This window comes from Microtus oregoni, unplaced genomic scaffold, assembly GCF_018167655.1.
Source record: "Microtus oregoni isolate MIOR12 unplaced genomic scaffold, Mior012 000018F_ref0000195, whole genome shotgun sequence".
Taxonomy (NCBI): Eukaryota; Metazoa; Chordata; class Mammalia; order Rodentia; family Cricetidae; genus Microtus; species Microtus oregoni.
The window spans coordinates 18,322,926-18,340,338 of record NW_024543077.1 but is presented as its reverse complement, the minus strand read 5'-3'; the positions used below and the strand labels follow the sequence as shown (position 1 = coordinate 18,340,338).

The following is a 17,413-nucleotide window of genomic DNA, read 5'->3' as shown; positions in this document are numbered from 1 at the left end:
CAGAGCAGAAAAAAAATATATGAAGATTGAAGCTTGAAGCTTGGGATGCTTAATTCTGTAGTAGGGCCCTTATCCCAGATACATGAAGCCCTGGAGTCAATTTCCAGTATATCCAAATATACATACTTGCAAAGATTTTCCAAGATAGTCAGTAGTTCTTTAAATGATTCATTTGAGGATTTCTTAGTAATTTTTAGGACACGAATTCTATGACAGCCTGACACTTACCACTACCCTACTCTGTGTTAGTGGTTATTTTGGGTTTTGCTTTTGTATTTTAAGATACTTGTTTTATGATGTGTGTGGGAAGGAGTTATGAGTACATTAGTACAAGTACCCAAAGAAGCCAGAAGAGGTTGTTGGGTCCCTTGGAGCTGGAGTTACAGGCAGAGATGAGTCTCACCTGGCGTAGATGCAGGAAACTGGACTCCTCTGGTCCTCTATGAGACCGTTATGTGATCTTCACTGCTGAACTCTCTCTCCAACCCCCAAATTAATATTTTCAAGAACATTTTTTTAAAACTCATTAGGGTTCCAGGAGAAACAATTATTCAAACCCATTTACTGTGATAAATATAAGACAATGCTTTGAGATAGTTTTGCAGTGTGAAAATATCAGCACCATTCAGTTTTAAGAATCTTGTATGGCTGGCTATGATGGCACCTGTCTACTCCAACTTTGCAGACCAAGGCTGGAGTATGAGCAGTTCCTGCCCAGCCTGGGCTACAGTGGAGACAGTCTGTCTTACAGACCCAGACAAATTCTCAGAATATGATAGATCAGGTATATGGGGTGGTGGTATTGGAAAATATTATTGCCTTAGGGCTACACCTTTCTACTCTATAGATAGAGTCTGCAAGTGTCTAATGGTTTTCTCTTCTTAAGCAGGGAGACTCAGAAAGCCTTTTTTAAAGGTTGAAGATGTGAACCGGTAAGTGTCAAAGCCCAGTGTGGGGAAGGAGAGTTGGTATTACAGAGAAAATCTCATTAGACTTATTTCTATTAATATGTTTACTTCCCTTATATGATGATGATGTGTACCTAGAGCATTAATTCCCTTGTGTTCAACTGAATTTAGTTTCATCCCATGTAGATTCAGAGTATCTGCTCTAGACTAATCATAAAACCATCTCTTTTATTATTTTAGATAATCTCTGGCTAAATTCAGTATCATTAGTTTGGACAATCATTAAAAATTTCCTCTATAATTGTGGGGGGATTATTAATACTGCTTGGAAACATAAAACCTAAATATGATGTCTACAGTAATAGCTTCCCAAACTCTTAGTTTCTGAGATGGTCTTAATGAAATCAACAAACAGAGCTAAGTTAGATTACTTTCTCTTTGCTCTCTTACCTTTTTGGCCAAGTAATTTTTGCTCAATTACCTTTTTGTAATTCTCTTGGGTGTTCACTGAGGTGACTAAACGGTTGAAAGCTTCTTTTTAAAACTGTGTTATGGGGCTGGAGAGTGGTTCAGTGGTTAAGAACGGTGGCAGTTCTTTCAGGTAATGTGAGTTTAATTAATTCCTGGCATGCTTGTTGAATGGTTCATAATCACCTGTAACTCCTGTGCTGAGGGATCTGATGTTCTTGACACCCACATACATGCATACACAAGTAAATAATAAAATCTTTACGATACATAAAATTGTAAATGTGTTATTGTGAAGAAAAAGTACAATTTTTTCTTCTAGGTTTGATGATAACCTAACATGCCTTGGGAGGATCTCATTCTAGTCCATTCTGATCAGCATAGCAAGATCCTGCCACAAAATTAAGTAATGGGTCAGATATCCTATAATCATAGACTGTACTAGAAGATTTAATAGTGTGGATAACTCTACCTTAGCATGTGGTCCTGGATTTTATTAAACAGGCTTGGGTCTGGAGAGATGACTCAGTGGTTAAGAGCACTGGCTGCTATTCCAGAGGACCAGGGCAGCTAACAATTGTCTGCAACTCCAGTCCTGGGGAGATGTGATGCATTTTGTTGGCCTACATGGACACGACATGTATATGATGCAGAGATGTACATTCAGGCAAGCACCTATACACATAAAAATAAATAAAAATTAAATAGATTAAAAAGAATGATAAAGAAGCCAGGCAGTAGTGCCACACACCTTTGATCCCAGCACTTGGGAGGCAGAGACAGGTGCCTCAGAGGTCAGTCTGATCTACAGAGCTAGTTCCAGGGCAGTCAGAGCAATACAGTGAGACCCTATCTCTAAAAATAAATAAATAATGATTTTTTAAAAGCAGGCTGATCAAGCCACAGGCAGCGAGCCAATAGGCAGTGTTCCTTAATGGCTTCTACTTCAGTTTTTGCCACCAGATTCCTGCCTTGAGTTTCAGCTCTGCCTTCTCTTCATGATGGCCTGTGATTAGAACATGTAAGCAAAAAATAAACCCTTTCCTCTTCAAGTTGCTCTTGGTCATAATGTTTTATCGTAGCAATAGAAACCCTAAGACAGTAATATAAAGATTTACCCAATAAATGGAAGAAGGCAAGTCATATATATAGTATGGAGTTAGTATCCAGAATACAAAAATAATCCCTACAGCCAAAAGAAAAATAAAATATACTAGAGAAATGCATATCCAAATCAGAGTGAGACTTAGAGTTAGGGTGGTTCCATATGTATCTCAGAAACATAGAAATAGCCAAAAGGTATAAGCAACCCCAGTCCATCAGCAAATGTGTGGATATGTGAGGTGTGCAAGATACAGATCTGTGTGTGTTCTGACAATAAAATGTTTTAAAGAATGAAATTCCAGCATGCCACAACATGGATTAGCCTTCCGGACATCATCCTAAGAAGTTGCATTAGTCCATGTATCTAATAAAGCATTCAGAATACTCAGATTTTAGTCACTGAGTCAGCAGAGGCCTTGAGGGAAACAGTTATTGTTCAGTGAGTAGGGTTTTCGATTTTGCAAGGTAAGCACTCGAGTGATTTCACAACCTCATGCTTGATATGACTAAACCATACAGTTTCAAATAGTATCTATCTAGAGCAGTGGTTCTCAACCTGTGGGTCACAGCAACCCTTGACCCTTTTCACCGGGGTCATCTAAACCATTGGCAAACATGAGTATTTACATTAAAATTAATAACAATAGCAAAATTACAGTTTTGAAGCAACAACAGAAATAATTCTGTGGCTGGAGTCACTAAAACATGAAAGGGCTGCATCACTAGCAAGGTCACTGATGTAGAGGGTAGAGTAGTTGATTCCACAAGTTAATGCTTAATGTGGCTAAACGGTACAGTTTCAGAAGTTAAGGTGATAGGTGTTTTGGTATGTTTTAAATGATGTTTTTTCAGTGGGAGGATCTGGGAGGCAATGAGGGAAGAAAAACTGTGATCAGAATATTGTATGAAAAAGTTATTTTCAATTTTAAAAAGTGTTTTTTAAATGTAACGGAACAGGCCTACAACCCAGGTGGCGGTGGCAGCACACACCTTTTAATCCTAGCACTGGGGAGGCAGAAACAGGTAGACCTCTGAGTTCAAGGCCAGCCTGGTTGAATTCCAGGGCTACACAGAGAAAACCTGTCTTGAATCCCTGCACGCGCGCGTGCACACACACACACACACACACAAAAGAGAAGAAAAGAACAGGCCTACAATTGATTCTTTGAAAGGAAGATGACCCCTAGCAAGTCTCGATTGTTTATTTTAGATTGAGGTGAATTACATACTTTTGAAATACAAGACTTTAAAACCTTTCTTTCATTCTAGAGAAACTCATATATCTGTCTTTATTCCTTTAGGTCTTATAGACCATTCTACCTTCAGCTGACCAATATGCCTTCCATAAACTGCTCTACTCAGAAGCCTTGCAGCCCATTTGACATAGATAAGCCATCCAGCATCCAGAAGCAAGCTCAGCCTAAACCCAGGTTGGCTTGAAACTTTATTTTTTGAAGAAACGCTATTTAAGCTATTTAGATTCTCAATCATTGCTTTTTTTTTTCACTTCATAATCATTTGGGGTATCATATTTTGTACCATGGTAGTGTTATGTGTGTTTGTTTTTTCAGTGAATATTTGTAATACTTCTTTGCTACATTTAGTTTAAATCTAATTGCATTATTTAGAAAATATTAGGTAAGAAATGGGCTCAAATATGAAACCTATTTCTCTTGACCATTTGAACTGTTCTTCAGAGCAGCCATTACTTTTGTTTTTATATTTCTTGAAATGTCCTTAAAGGTATTTGCTTTTACAAGTCTCTGATTATGGCAGATTCTGCATATGATAGTTTTAAGAAAATAAATTTTTAAGTTATTACATTGAGTTTAGCAGTAATTTTGTTACCATATATTTCTATTACTAGAATTAATACAGATGGCGATAAATGTGGTGGAACCCCAGTTCAACTCCAATTGAAGGAAAAGAGAAAAAAAGGATATTGTGAATGCTGCTTACAAAAATATGAAGATCTCGAAACTGTAAATGTCATTTTACACTTGGGATTGGTATTTCTAAAAGCGTAAAAACATTTTTATGTTTAAATCTTGCCTTACTGTTCTGATTTTACTTTGGATCATGATGGAAAGATATTCTTTGGTAGAAACCTAGCTCTTGCTTAATGATTATCATAGGGATGGAACTCAGAGCTTTACACATTATGGGCACCTGCATCAGCACTGAAGTTTAGCCTGAAGCAGTTGAAGTTTTAAGAACCCAAGGAAGGAAATCAACATTGAAAAGAATACTTTTTATTCATTCTGTTGCTGTCTATTGAACACTTAGTATATAACTACATGATAAAAATAACAAAATCTATGTAACGGCATTAGGTCAGTGCAAGTAGAAACAGAGCAGGAGTGAGATGTTGCTTTTTATTTAGGCTTGGCAGAGAAATACCTAAGTAACGTCTAAGTAGAACTACAGAGAAGTTAGGTAACCAGATTTCTCAATACTGACGGAAATCAGCCAAGGGAGCGCCCAGAGCTGGGTGAGAGAGTCAGAGTACAAGATGGTCTGTACCATGCCGTGGTGGGGTTCTTGAGGTCCAGTCCAGGCTGTTGAAGCACTTCAGGGATGAGACCGAGAGGGTTTATATGATCCTGGATTGAGAGGTGGCAGATAAGTGAAAAGTTAGTGTATTTTGGTCTGAGCAGTTACAAAAGACTTGTAAGAACATGTTAGATGATGGTAGTTTTTCAAAATGAGGACAATTGGAGTTTGTAGGCTGATTAAAAAATAAGAGCTTTGGAATCACTGACAATCTGTCCATGTGGTCGTAGGGTTTAGTGCATAGCAAGTGCTTATTAATCATCGCAGTTATTATTTGAATTCTTAACTTTTAAAGGAGTAGATAGACATACTGGTGTACAACATACACCTCTCAAGTTTCAAATACTCAGGAAGCTGAGGCAGTATGAATATTTGAGTGCATAATCTATACGACATGAACAATATGACAAGACCCATACTCAAATAAAGATAGATAGATAGAGAGAGAGAGAGAATAGTTGGAAATTCAGAGTATTAAGTCTGAAAATACTGATTCATAAAGCATCTGACTTCATCTTAGATGAATTAGAGTTTGTTTTCTAACCCAAAATATATTAATACTTACCAGGGGTTTAACTTTGTTTTGTTTTACTTACATAATAAAGGAGAAAATACAGTTGGTTTAAAATTGCATTGACTCAGAAGATAGTTTCTTAAAATTTTTCCTTCTTCCTTCTAATTGTTTTGAAACTACGGTCATTGATTTTTTTTCCTTTCTGAAACTAGTTGGCATTGTGAGAACAGAATAATCTAGAATTTTGAAGTTCTAATGTGATATTCAGAAAGTTTAAGAATAGCAGGAAAGTTGTTCACTGGTTGCCATAAAGAAAGTATATTTGAGAATAAAATTGAAAATCATGACTTTAAGGGTTTTTTTGGGTTTTTTGTTGTTGTTGTTTGTTTTTTAATTTAAACTAAAGAAGCTGAGTTGGGTAGGTCACTCTTGTAATCACAACACTTTGGAGACATGGCTAAAGGGTCTTGGGTTTGAGACCAGTTTGGACTACATAGTATGATCTTTGGAAAGAAAAAGTACATTGTTTTTGAACCTTGAATTTCACAGTGATTCTACACATGCCAAGAGACTGAGTAAGCAAATATTTTTGAGGACTTAGGAGATGGCTGTCAGTGATGTGCTTATAAAGGAACTAAGATTTGTCCCCAAAACCCACATACAAACTCTAGACATGATTATAACAGAAATAATAAAGATTGAGAGACAGATATCAAGGTTCAACCTGAAGATCAGAAAAGCAAAGCAGCCAACCACTAGAGAGACCTTTTTACCTCTACTGTATCTTCAGACTGAAAGGGCAAGATCCTGTCTCCAGGAATCCTCAGACTCCACACTCCAGTGAGTTCCTATCTCTTCCCCTTTATATTCCTCTTTCTGCTTAGCCATATAGCTCCAATCTACACCTGTTACTGAGATTAAAGGTGTAGGGTCCCAAGTGTTGGCATCACTTTTGTGTGAGCTCCGTTTCTCTTAGACAGATTCAATCTTGTTTAGCCCAGGGTGGCCTTGAGCTCACAGAGATCCGGCTGCCTGTCTCCCAAGTCCTGGGATTAAAGGTGTGTGCCACCACTTCCTGGCCTGTATGGCTGATTGGTATGGCTGTTTTGTCCTCTAATCTTTATGCAAGCTTTATTTATTACAACACAAATAATATACCACCATATATGATGGTGTACATGTTTAGTTCCAGTGCTGGGGCACAGACAGGTTGGTAGCTGGGGCTTGCTGGTCTACCAGCCTACTATTTTTGTTGGTGGACAGCCCCTAAGGAAGACACAACAGACAAGGTTATCCTCTGATGTGTACACAAATACATATAAACAGTTTTGTGTACTGGAGGTAAACTAAACATTCCCTAGCTTTTCTAACTTGTGTAGCTGGCATAGAAAATAGTTTTATATACATTTACAAGTATGATGAAGTATTTTTTTTCTTCTCCCCTGTCCCACCAAACAGGGTTTTTCTGTGTAACAGCCTTGGCTGTCCTAGAACTTGCTTTGTAAAGCAGGCTGGCATTGAGCTCAGAGATCCACCTGCCTCTCCATTCCCAATGCTGGGATAAAAGGAGTGAGCCACCACTTTATATTTTTACTTAAAATAAATTTTATTATTTTTTTTAAAACATGCAAATAAATATAAACAACATACACTAAAATTAACTGGATTCAATGCCTGTACTTAGTGAAATTCTATATAGTTAATATGAGGCATGTGGATTGGAAATTGTGGAGCTTCATACTAAATCTTACACTTTCAATACCAAATATATTTTAGGCATTTATCCACCAAATGGGTGGACTTAGAATGTATAATTTTAAGCAAGATCACACAGTCTCAGAAATAGAAGCCTCCATGTTCTTCCCATATGTAGAATTTAGCCATTAGTATATGTACTCGTGTAAACAAATGTGAGTACAGCATGACATGTAGAGACAGCAGGAAGGCTGAGTGTATGGGGTAAGGACAGTCTGGATGCAGGTAATGGACATGAATTATGGAAGATGATGTAAAGCTAATTGTTTTTCTAGTTCTAATTCTAGCTTAAAATGTTCAAGTTATGTGGACTAGAACATAGAATGGTAGTAAATGATGAGAAAGGTATTAGACTGTGTAGTTTAGTGGTAGATCATAGACTTAGTATATGTGAGACTGTGTAGTTTAGTGGTAGATCATAGACTTAGTATATGTGAGACTGTGTAGTTTAGTGGTAGATCATAGACTTAGTATATGTGAGACTGTAGGTTCAGTTCCCAAACACAAAAATAGAAGTAAATAATAAATAAGATTGCTTGACTTACAGTGTTAGAGAAGGGACAGACAGCTGAGGCATTTAAATCAATACCTAAGTAATGAAACAAATCTTTTTTTTTCCATTTTTTTTATTGAGAAAAGGAGAAAAAAAAACAAGTTTCCACCTCCTCCCGGCCTCCCATTTCCCTCCCCCTCCTCCCACCCTTCTCCCCCTCCTCCCACCCTTCTCCCCCTCCCCCCACTCCTCTCCCCATCCCTCTCCAGTCCAAAGAGCAGTCAGGGTTCCCTGCCCTGTGGTAAGTCCTAGGTCCTCCCCTCTCCATCCATTTCTAGGAAGGTGAACATCCAAACTGGCTAGGCTCCCACAAAGCCAGCACGGGGTTTTGAACCTACATAATGAAACAAATCTTAAGTAGATATAGAGAGGAACTATGTAAAAATTAATAAATGGTTCTTTTTCTTTTACAGAATTTAAATGAACTTTAAGGTGTGAGTTTTAGATTTTTTTTTTTTCCCCAAGAAGGTTTCTCTGTGACTGTCCTGGAAATTAGCTCTGTAGACTAGGCTCGCCTCAAACTCAGAGATCTTCCTGCCTCTGCCTCCCAGATGCTGGGATTTTAGACATATGTCACCACTCCCGGATCTAGGCTTTAGATCCAATATCCTGAATCAGCTGACAGACAAATGGTAGAATTAGCCTGGAGATCTCACTCATTCGCAAGGAACTTTGTTTCCTGTGAGTTTTATACTATAAATTTGTTTGTATTTTATTTGACAGGTTCTTGCTGTGTAGCCTTGGCTGGACTGGAACTCATTATGTTGACAGAAAGGCCTCCAGTTCACAGACACCTCTCTGCCTCTGGTCCCTAAATGCTAGGATTAAAGATATGTGCTACATGCTGGGCTTGTTTTTCCTTCTAACCACTCTTAAGACTAAAAAATTCCTGTTAGGATCAGTAGGTAATGAGATAATTTGCTTGCTCATACTTGGATGATTCTTCAACAATGAGTCTAATTGTAATGTGTATATTTTGTAGCATTTATCATAGATTTGGGGTTTTTAAGGTTTACTGTATGCGAACATATGACACATGTGTAGAGCAGTAAGCACTTGTAACTGCTGATCCAGCTCTCTAGCCCTGTAGATTGTTTTTTAAACTCTTATTGGCTAGACTTTTATAGATCTTAGATTCTTGTGTATTAAGTTAAAAGACTTCATTTAATTCCGTAAGTCCTACCTTGGTTATTATATGCAGCAGTGGGTGAAAAGATGTTGCTAAAGATAGTTCTTAACTTTTTATCTTGAGAAAGGGTCTTTCCTTTTTTCTATTTTTGGTTAATTTTGAGCCAGAGTTTCTTGTGTAACAGCCCTGACTGTCCTAGAACTCACTTTATAGACCTCAGACTCACAAAGATCCTCCTGCAATTAAAGGTGTGCTCACCCACACCCAGCTGAGAGAGGGTCTCTTTGAAAATATTTAAATTAAAATATAAATACATCATTTCCCCCTTCCCATTTCCCACCCATTCCAACTAATGCCGCTTGCTGTCTCTCAAAAATTTATGGGCTCTCTTTAAAAAAAATTGTTGGTTTATTTATATATTCTATTCAGTCCAGCAAATATTACTTGTGTGTATACGATATCAGGCTTGACCACTTTGTGTAAGATAATTAGCGTTCTCTGGGGAAGACTACTCTACCGTCAGCAGTCCTTAGTTGTCTGTAGTTCTTTGTCTAGGGTTGGAGCCTCGTGGGATTTCTACCTTCCATCTTAGCATGCATATTGATGTTGTCCTTGCCCCGCTCATGATTGGACAACTATCTTTGAGACTTGTAAGTGTGTTTTCGCTGTCACGTCTAGGGATGTCACCTTACAGCAGACTTTGTGTTCTCTGCCTTCTACAACCATTTGACCTCTTCTGTGATGTTCACGGGATACCACACAATCCCTTAGTCTCTACATTTGCAGTTGTAGTTTTCTGTGATCTCCATCCGTTGCAGAGACAGATTTTTTTGGTGGGGGGTAAGAACTACACTTAATCTGTGGTTATAAAGATATTTAGAATAGAGTCAGTAATTATGCTGGTTTATTAAAGGGGAGGTAGTAGCTGTCTGTTAACTGACACGCAGCTGTCATCCCACCTTTGCCTGCCACCACAGTTCTCCTGTGTTTGTTGTCAAAGTAGATACATATAAAACTGATAGAGACATTTATATGACAGGGATTCCTTATTTGATGTATCAAAGTAGATACATATAAAACTGATAGAGACATTTATATGACAGGGATTCCTTATTTGATGTATCAAAGTAGATACATAAAAAACTGATAGAGACATTTATATGACAGGGATTCCTTATTTGATGTATCAAAGTAGATACATATAAAACTGATAGAGACATTTTTATGACAGGGATTCCTTATTTGATTTGGAATTCTTTTTTTTATTTAATTGATACAATTATTGAATACAATTTAATGATGTTTTTGTTTTGTTTTAGCATCTTTTGAGTGAGAAACACAGAAACTTTGCACAGAGTAACCAGTATCAAGTTGTTGATGACATTGTATCTAAGTTAGTTTTTGAATTTGTGGACTATGAAAGAGACACACCTAAAAAGAAAAGGTAATTTATTTGCCAAAGTTCTACTTATGTTGTTAAGCTATTTTTAACTAAAAGTTAATCTCGTTTATCTGCTCTTAGAAGGAATATAGTTTTTTTTTACATGACATAAATATGGTTTAGAACTAATACCTTCTTCCCTTCTTTTTCCCCTACCACCAAAGGTATTTAGTCTCCCTCTAACATGGTTTTTTGAAAGGGAGTTCACAATTTTTTTCTATTAAGGTCAGTCTAGAGTTGATATTTTAGGTTTGGTGAACTGAAACAGTCAGTGGCCTCTGCTCAGCTTTGTTACAGAATACGGCTGTGTTGCAGCAAAACATTAGTTAGTAAAGAAAGTGAAGACCAGATATTACCAGTAGGGAATGTTGCCAACCTCTGATATTGAACTATGGAACTCAGTGTACTCAAATGAAAAATGTTGATTCCTAACAAAGACATTGTCAGACTTTGAGATGTGAATACAGTAGTGTTTAGTTTCCAGTAACTGCACACTGACAGTTTGAGTCCTAATTAGATTATTCTCATAAATCTAAAATTTTAGAAATGCTTTTCTATGCATGTACAGTTATCTAATTTTATGCTAATCTTAAGCAGTAAGATTAGAGATGCTCACTTCTGAAAGGTGAGCAGGAAGTGCTCCATCTTTAGGTCTGGATATGGGCAGTACTTTACTTACTAATGTGTCCATGTGGAACCAACTGAAAACTTACATTTTTTGAAAGTTTCAGGAAAGACATGAGCTCAGCTTTTAAACTGGTCATTCCCTAGTCATTTTTACTTGTTGCTAGTCCACACCCACGCTGAAGTTACAGGTGGGGCAGTGTCATTGCTCATTGGTTGAGAGGAACTCTGGACCCCAGTTTGGTTTTGCCTTGCTTTTTAGGGATCAAACCTAAGGCCTCACAGATGAGGCACAAAAGGAATCTCAAAGAGTAAACCCCATTTATAAGTAAAGGAAACCAATCTGGTGGTAGAGACAGTGAATTGTATATTGCTCGTGGTTTCCTGTGATAGATAAGGCAAAGTGTAACTGGTGACCAGGTAACTTGTCGTTCATTTGTGCATAATTTGGGATTGTTCAAGAGAGTAGTATCCCAATTATTCTAGATTCTACATGAAGAAGAGTTTTGGCTCAAATATTTGTGTGAAATTGAAGGACTACTTTGTCACCTTTAGAAATACAAATATCTAGTTCACTTTGATATGAAATGTTTTAAATATAAATGAAAATCATGATTCTGCTTTCAGTTTCTAATAAATACTTTCTGCTTAAAAACTAGAAATTGCACATTAAAACATGAAGCAAAGCGCTAAAGTGTTTATGTTTTCTCAGGATAACAACAGAGTTGGGCAGATAGAGAGCCTGGCACCTGATTCCTGCTGTTTAAGCTTCTGATGATTCAGGATGTTGGTTCTCTCAGGGAAAGAAAAGAATGTGGATGAGAAATGGGTACACTAGAGTTTTCACATTTTAAAACATCTGAAGTAAATGTTAAGATTTCTGGATTGGGATGTCTTAAATGGGTTTTTAAAATAAGTTATAGACAGTTTTACTAATTTCCAACTTTTGGTTTCCTTTTTTTCTTTATAAAGAATAAAATACAGCACCGGATCCCTTTCTTCTGTTTCTCAAAATGTCCTGAAAAACACTGAACCAAAGGAGACGCTACAGTTAGAGCCCATTTTTCAGAAAGACATGGGAGAAAGCAGTGGGCAACTGCTCAAGCAGGATTTTCAGTGTGAAAAAACTCAGAAGCCTGAACAAAAGCTGGTGTCTGCTTCAGAACCTATGACCTACTCTTCAGCTGGAGTGGAAGGGTGTGATGGGAAAAGAGTGAGCATGCTACATGCAAGTGACCCTGACCTAAGACAGGATTTTACACCGCTACCTCCATGTAAAAATGAGCAGGAAGGAATTCTTGGTGTTTCTGGATATAAATTAATTATTACTAGAAGCGACTTAGAACAGAGGGTAGGTGACTCTCCGGTTGTGCCACAGTCATGTGTAGAAGTTTCTTATCTAAGTACAGAAGATAGTCCACCCCAACCAAAATTAACAGCAGATAATACACATTTTTCAGCAAAAGATCTACAGGATAAGGAAATTCATTTTGTGTTTGGTCATGATTCTGACCTGGTGACTTTAAATCCACCAGAGGAACACTTACCAATGAGGGCCAGAACTCCACCCTGCAGTCCTCAGGGCCCCGATGAGTGCGACACTGAGAACACGGATAATTGGCCTTGTGGTAAGATCCAGCGGAAAGTGAGAATGTTATTAGGGCAAAAGAAAAAAGCTGTGGACCCAAGTGCTGAATTGGATACAAAAAGACCTGAGGATCCTGCATGTGAAGACAGAACTTGTGGGTCACCCGTACAGTCTCTACTGGACCTCTTTCAAACAAGTGGGGAGAAATCAGAATTTTTGGGTTTCACAAGCTACACTGAAAACAGTGGAATATGTGATGTTTTAGATATTTGGGAGGAAGAAAATTCAAGTAGTCTGCCGTCGTTTTTCTCTTCCCCTTCAGCTTCTACATTCGTTGGATTTTAGTATTTAATGTGTTTTTCAGAAGTCAAAGCTATATTCTTGAAATTTTTATAGATACATATATAATTCTTAGGAGTTGTTTTGGGTTTTTGGCCAGCTTTGTATGAAATCATATGTAAATATTAATTAAGATTATAATTTTTTACAGAATTGAGTAGCTGTTGCAAATTATACAATAAATCTTGTGATTTATTTTATATAACTATAGTCATAATTGTTTCCTAAGAGTTGTAATGAATATCATTTGCTTTATCACTGACAGTAATTTCAAGTGAGATTTCAAACAGATCAAAAATTGAGCACTATACATTGTATGCTACTAACCATTGCCCATTAGCATAGATTTTCATCATTAATATGTTAGTACCTAAAATAAAATTTCAAATAGAGAGGAAAAAAATATTAATTGGTGTATTTGGATTCTTGAAGTTACTAAAAATATTGACTATAAACACTGACCCAGCTAGATTCTGCCAGGATCCTTTTACTGCAAACTGAGGTTATTGAAGGGATCAGAACAATTCCAAAAAATCATAAAGGAGAGCTTAAACCACTGACCTTTGTGGAAGTTGTAAGTTGAAAATAATTTCTTTAAAAATAATTTGTTTACTATTAAAGATGATTAATGATATAGTGAGTTGTTGGGGTTGTTTTGAAATGCCTGGGAGGACTAACTTGATCTGGTACTTGACTATAAAATAACTTGGAACAGGGAAAATTTAAGGTGAAATTCATCTTACCTTTGAGTATATTTGGTAAGAGGGAAATATTTACTGTTGTAATTTTTTAAAAGTGGCACGCAAGAGAAGGACACCATGCAACAAAGCTCAGGTGGAAAGTAAATGAGAGAGAAAGAGGGGAGACTGGCCTCTGGGGTAGAAGCACCACAAGAGAAGAGACAGGCACAGAGAGACAGAGGGGAGACTGGCCTCTGGGGTAGGAGCACCACAAGAGAGGAGACAGGCACAGAGAGACAGAGGGGAGACTGGCCTCTGGGGTAGGAGCGCCACAAGAGAAGAGACAGACACAGAGAGACAGACAGGAGGTGGGCCAGGCCCACCTTTTAGAAGGGAATGAAGTCAGTGTGCACAGAAGATGCTCTTAGTGGTTGCAGCTAAGGACGTATCCTGTAAGTACTGCAAGGACAGGCTAGTACAGATGCCTGAATACTAACATTCCTCCTTTTTTATTACTATAAAAAAGGTGAGGAGGGGGGCTGGAGAGATGGCTCAGAGTTTAAGAGCACTGGCTGCTCTTCCAGAGGTCCTGAGTTCAATTCCCAGCTCACAACCATCTGTACTGAGATCTGGTGCCCTCCTCTGGTGTGCGGGCATACATGGAGGCAGAATGTTGTATACATAGTAAATAAATAAATCTTTTAAAAAAAAAAAAGGGTGAGGAGTTAGAAACAAGTAGCAAGTTAGGTGAAGATGAGGAAGTAGTGTTCTCAAAACAACTTCCAGTTGACCTGAGGAACAAAACCAACTCCATTTTGTGCTAGGCCCCAAAGTGGATATCAGCAATATGGAAGTTCCCTAGACTGCAGCCCAGCTGCTCAAGGTTGATATCAGCAGAGTGGAAAGTCCCTGTACCCTTATGCCCATAACTGTAGATCTGTGGGGTTTTGCCTTTAAAAACCCTGCCTAAGAAGAGTGGGGCACCTCCTCTGGCCCCCATTGTGTCACTGTAGAAGACAAGGTCTCTTCCACGGTTTGTCATGAGTAAATCTTGCTTTTGCATTTTAGTGAGTCTGTGGTGGTCTTCTTGGGGCCTCCGCAACCTGGACACAACAGATTTGGGGCATCCTTGACTTCGTCTATTCTATTTCTATTCAAATTTTCTGCCTGGTTTTACTCTGCTAAGCCATTAGCTGAAATAGCTTTGTTCATCAACCAATAAAAGCAACACATATGCAGAAGAAAATCGCACATCATAGAGCTGTAACAGCTCTCGCAACATAGCAGAACTGCTACATTTGTGTGGGAAAATTCTCTTAGAGCAGAGCAGAACCGTAGCACTGGCTGGGGAGACTTTCCCTTGCTGGCACAGAATTGTTCGACTCTGGGGAAGCAGAGCAGAGCTGTGACAACATTGCTGGAGAAACTCTCTTCTGCTGGATCATACTTGTGACACTTGTATTAGGGAAACCTTTCCTGGAGCAAGGCTCTTAACACTACTGGGAAAACTGTCCCCACCAGACAAAAGCTATAACACTTCTGTTAGAATACCTTTGCCTTCCAAGCATTAGGTAACCCTTGGCTTCCTGCTGCCAGGATACCAGTCCCTTCTGAGCTTTAGCTAATCCTTGGGGTGTGAGTGCCAGGATGAGATGTACGTAACCCTTGGCTTCCAAAGGCAAGAGTACCTTTCCCTTCCGAACTGTAGGTAATACTTAAATTTGTATCAATATACAAAACTACCTTAAAAGAGTAGGAACAGCCGGGCGGTGGTGGCGCACGCCTTTAATCCCAGCACTCGGGAGGCAGAGGCAGGCAGATCTCTGTGAGTTCGAGGCCAGCCTGGTCTACAAGAGCTAGTTCCAGGACAGGAACCAAAAAGCTACGGAGAAACCCTGTCTCGAAAAATCAAAAAAAAAAAAAAAAGTAGGAACATATATAAAGTATGTTTTAACAAAAATAAAGTTTGTATCAATATATAAAAATCCATACCAATGTAAAATAGTTGGGATTGATAGTGGCTTTTTATTTTAAAGTAGATTTAATGATCTACACTTTTATCCTAGCCTTGCCATATACCCCCTTTTTTCAGAAAGGGATCCTTAAATCTAACCTTTCTTAGTTTTCACCAATCCCCCCTAAACGAAGACAAACATTCATAACCCACCAAACAACCAAAAACCACCTACTCCACCTCTTGGTAATGTAGGCATTGTATTCCTAAAATTACATCATGATATCTGGGGGCAATAGCATCTTCAGGAACCCCTGAGAAAATTGAGATAATGATCAAATCCTGGGGAAACTAACTGTACCATTGTTTGTCCACTCTGTAATGGGAAAGTGAAGGGCTTATCTGAAGTCCTGACTAGAGTAGCCTATGATGAGGTGTTTATCTAATTACTCTTTTGTCAATAAAAAAAATCAGAATTCAGCAATCCAAAATGGCTGAGATCCTCTCTCTGCCCGTCTTACTACTTTCTATCTGTCCTGTCCTCCAAAAGCTCTGATTAATTTTGTTCAGCTAGTGACTAACTTTGCCCTCTGACTCTAAGCCAACTTTGTTATAAGAATGTGATCAAAATATACATTTCCCCCTTTGGTCTAAATAAAAAAGGAAGGTTTTTAACTAACATAGTAAAGCTATATACAATAAGTACAATAACTATATGCAAATATATTCAGATAAGAATTACATTAACAATGTCCAGTCCATTTGGACTTAGTAAATTCAGAGAAAATACTTTATTATCTATCCTATCCTGGTTAGTTCAAAGTTTTGTTCCTAATTTACTTTCTATTCTAACTTGTATTACCAATCCAAAACTATTTTCTTAGGTCTCTCAAACGTAAACACTTTACACCACTTTCGTGAGTTTCTTTTCTAAATTTGATAACAAGGAAAACTATTAACTATATCAACTCCATCAGAGACCTGAGAAGGAAGTGCGGAGCAAGCAGCTTCTAAAACTCAGAAATGACAGATACATCTGGCTCCCTGAGCAGTCACTCAAGGCCCCTCTGTAATGTTGGAGCATCCATCTTCAACAACCTACAGGCCTAGAATATCTGACAGACTTTTCTGTGAAGCAGGAGTTTTGAGGGATTATCCTGCTTCCTCTTGGCAAGGTTCAACAGGCTCTACCTTTTTGTTGTGCTTTTCCAATTTGGACAGCATATAGTCAGTAGTACAGGCAAGTGTAGTTTCTTGCCCAGTGACTAACTGTTGCCACAAAGAAAGTAACTTCCATATGGAGTTTCTGCGATGACCATTATCTTCTCTGAATTAGATTGGAGTTGCTGGGAGCATATATTTTTCACTGTCATAAAAGTCCTTATATTATTAAAACATCTTAAGTGCCATATTCTGTAGCTCTCTGTAGTGTTGGAAGAACACTTGTCTAAAATACATCCCTGTTTGATCTTGAAAACATACCTAACTGACTACAAGGTTGATTGTAATAGGTGACTAACAACCTGCATTTCTTAATTACCATAGTTTGTAATAATAACTTAAGGATTAGAAATTTATAGTACATGGTTAAATGAACTGCATAGGTACAATCTTTAAAAAGTGTAGAAACATGCACAATTGTAATAGGTGACTAACAACTTGCATTTCTTTATTATCATAGTTTGTAATAATAAGGATTAGAAATTAATATTAAATTGTTAAATGAACTGCATAGTACAATACCTTAAGAGTAGGGACGTACGTACAGTATGTTCTAATGAAACTAGCCTTAAATTTGTATCA

The 17,413-nt window shown here is 37.9% G+C and overlaps 1 protein-coding gene across 4 annotated transcripts in view; it reads left to right on the top strand.

Moving 5' to 3' along the window:
* The window catches only part of LOC121458924 (protein DBF4 homolog A-like), a 37,465-nt gene extending 23,943 nt beyond the window's left edge, over positions 1-13,522 (top strand). The window contains exons 1-6 of one of the 4 annotated variants that reach the window (XM_041668325.1): positions 914-932; positions 2,327-2,397; positions 3,782-3,910; positions 4,348-4,462; positions 10,304-10,428; positions 12,022-13,522. In XM_041668325.1, coding sequence (XP_041524259.1) covers positions 2,396-2,397; positions 3,782-3,910; positions 4,348-4,462; positions 10,304-10,428; positions 12,022-12,982 — 1,332 coding nt within the window. In that variant the 5' untranslated portion in view covers positions 914-932; positions 2,327-2,395 and the 3' untranslated portion in view covers positions 12,983-13,522. Of the gene's footprint in view, positions 1-886; positions 933-2,326; positions 2,398-3,781; positions 3,911-4,347; positions 4,463-10,303; positions 10,429-12,021 lie in introns of those variants that run through there. The other 3 variants (XM_041668323.1, XM_041668322.1, XM_041668324.1) reach the window with 3 other exon arrangements.
* Positions 13,523-17,413: the final 3,891 nt, after the last annotated feature.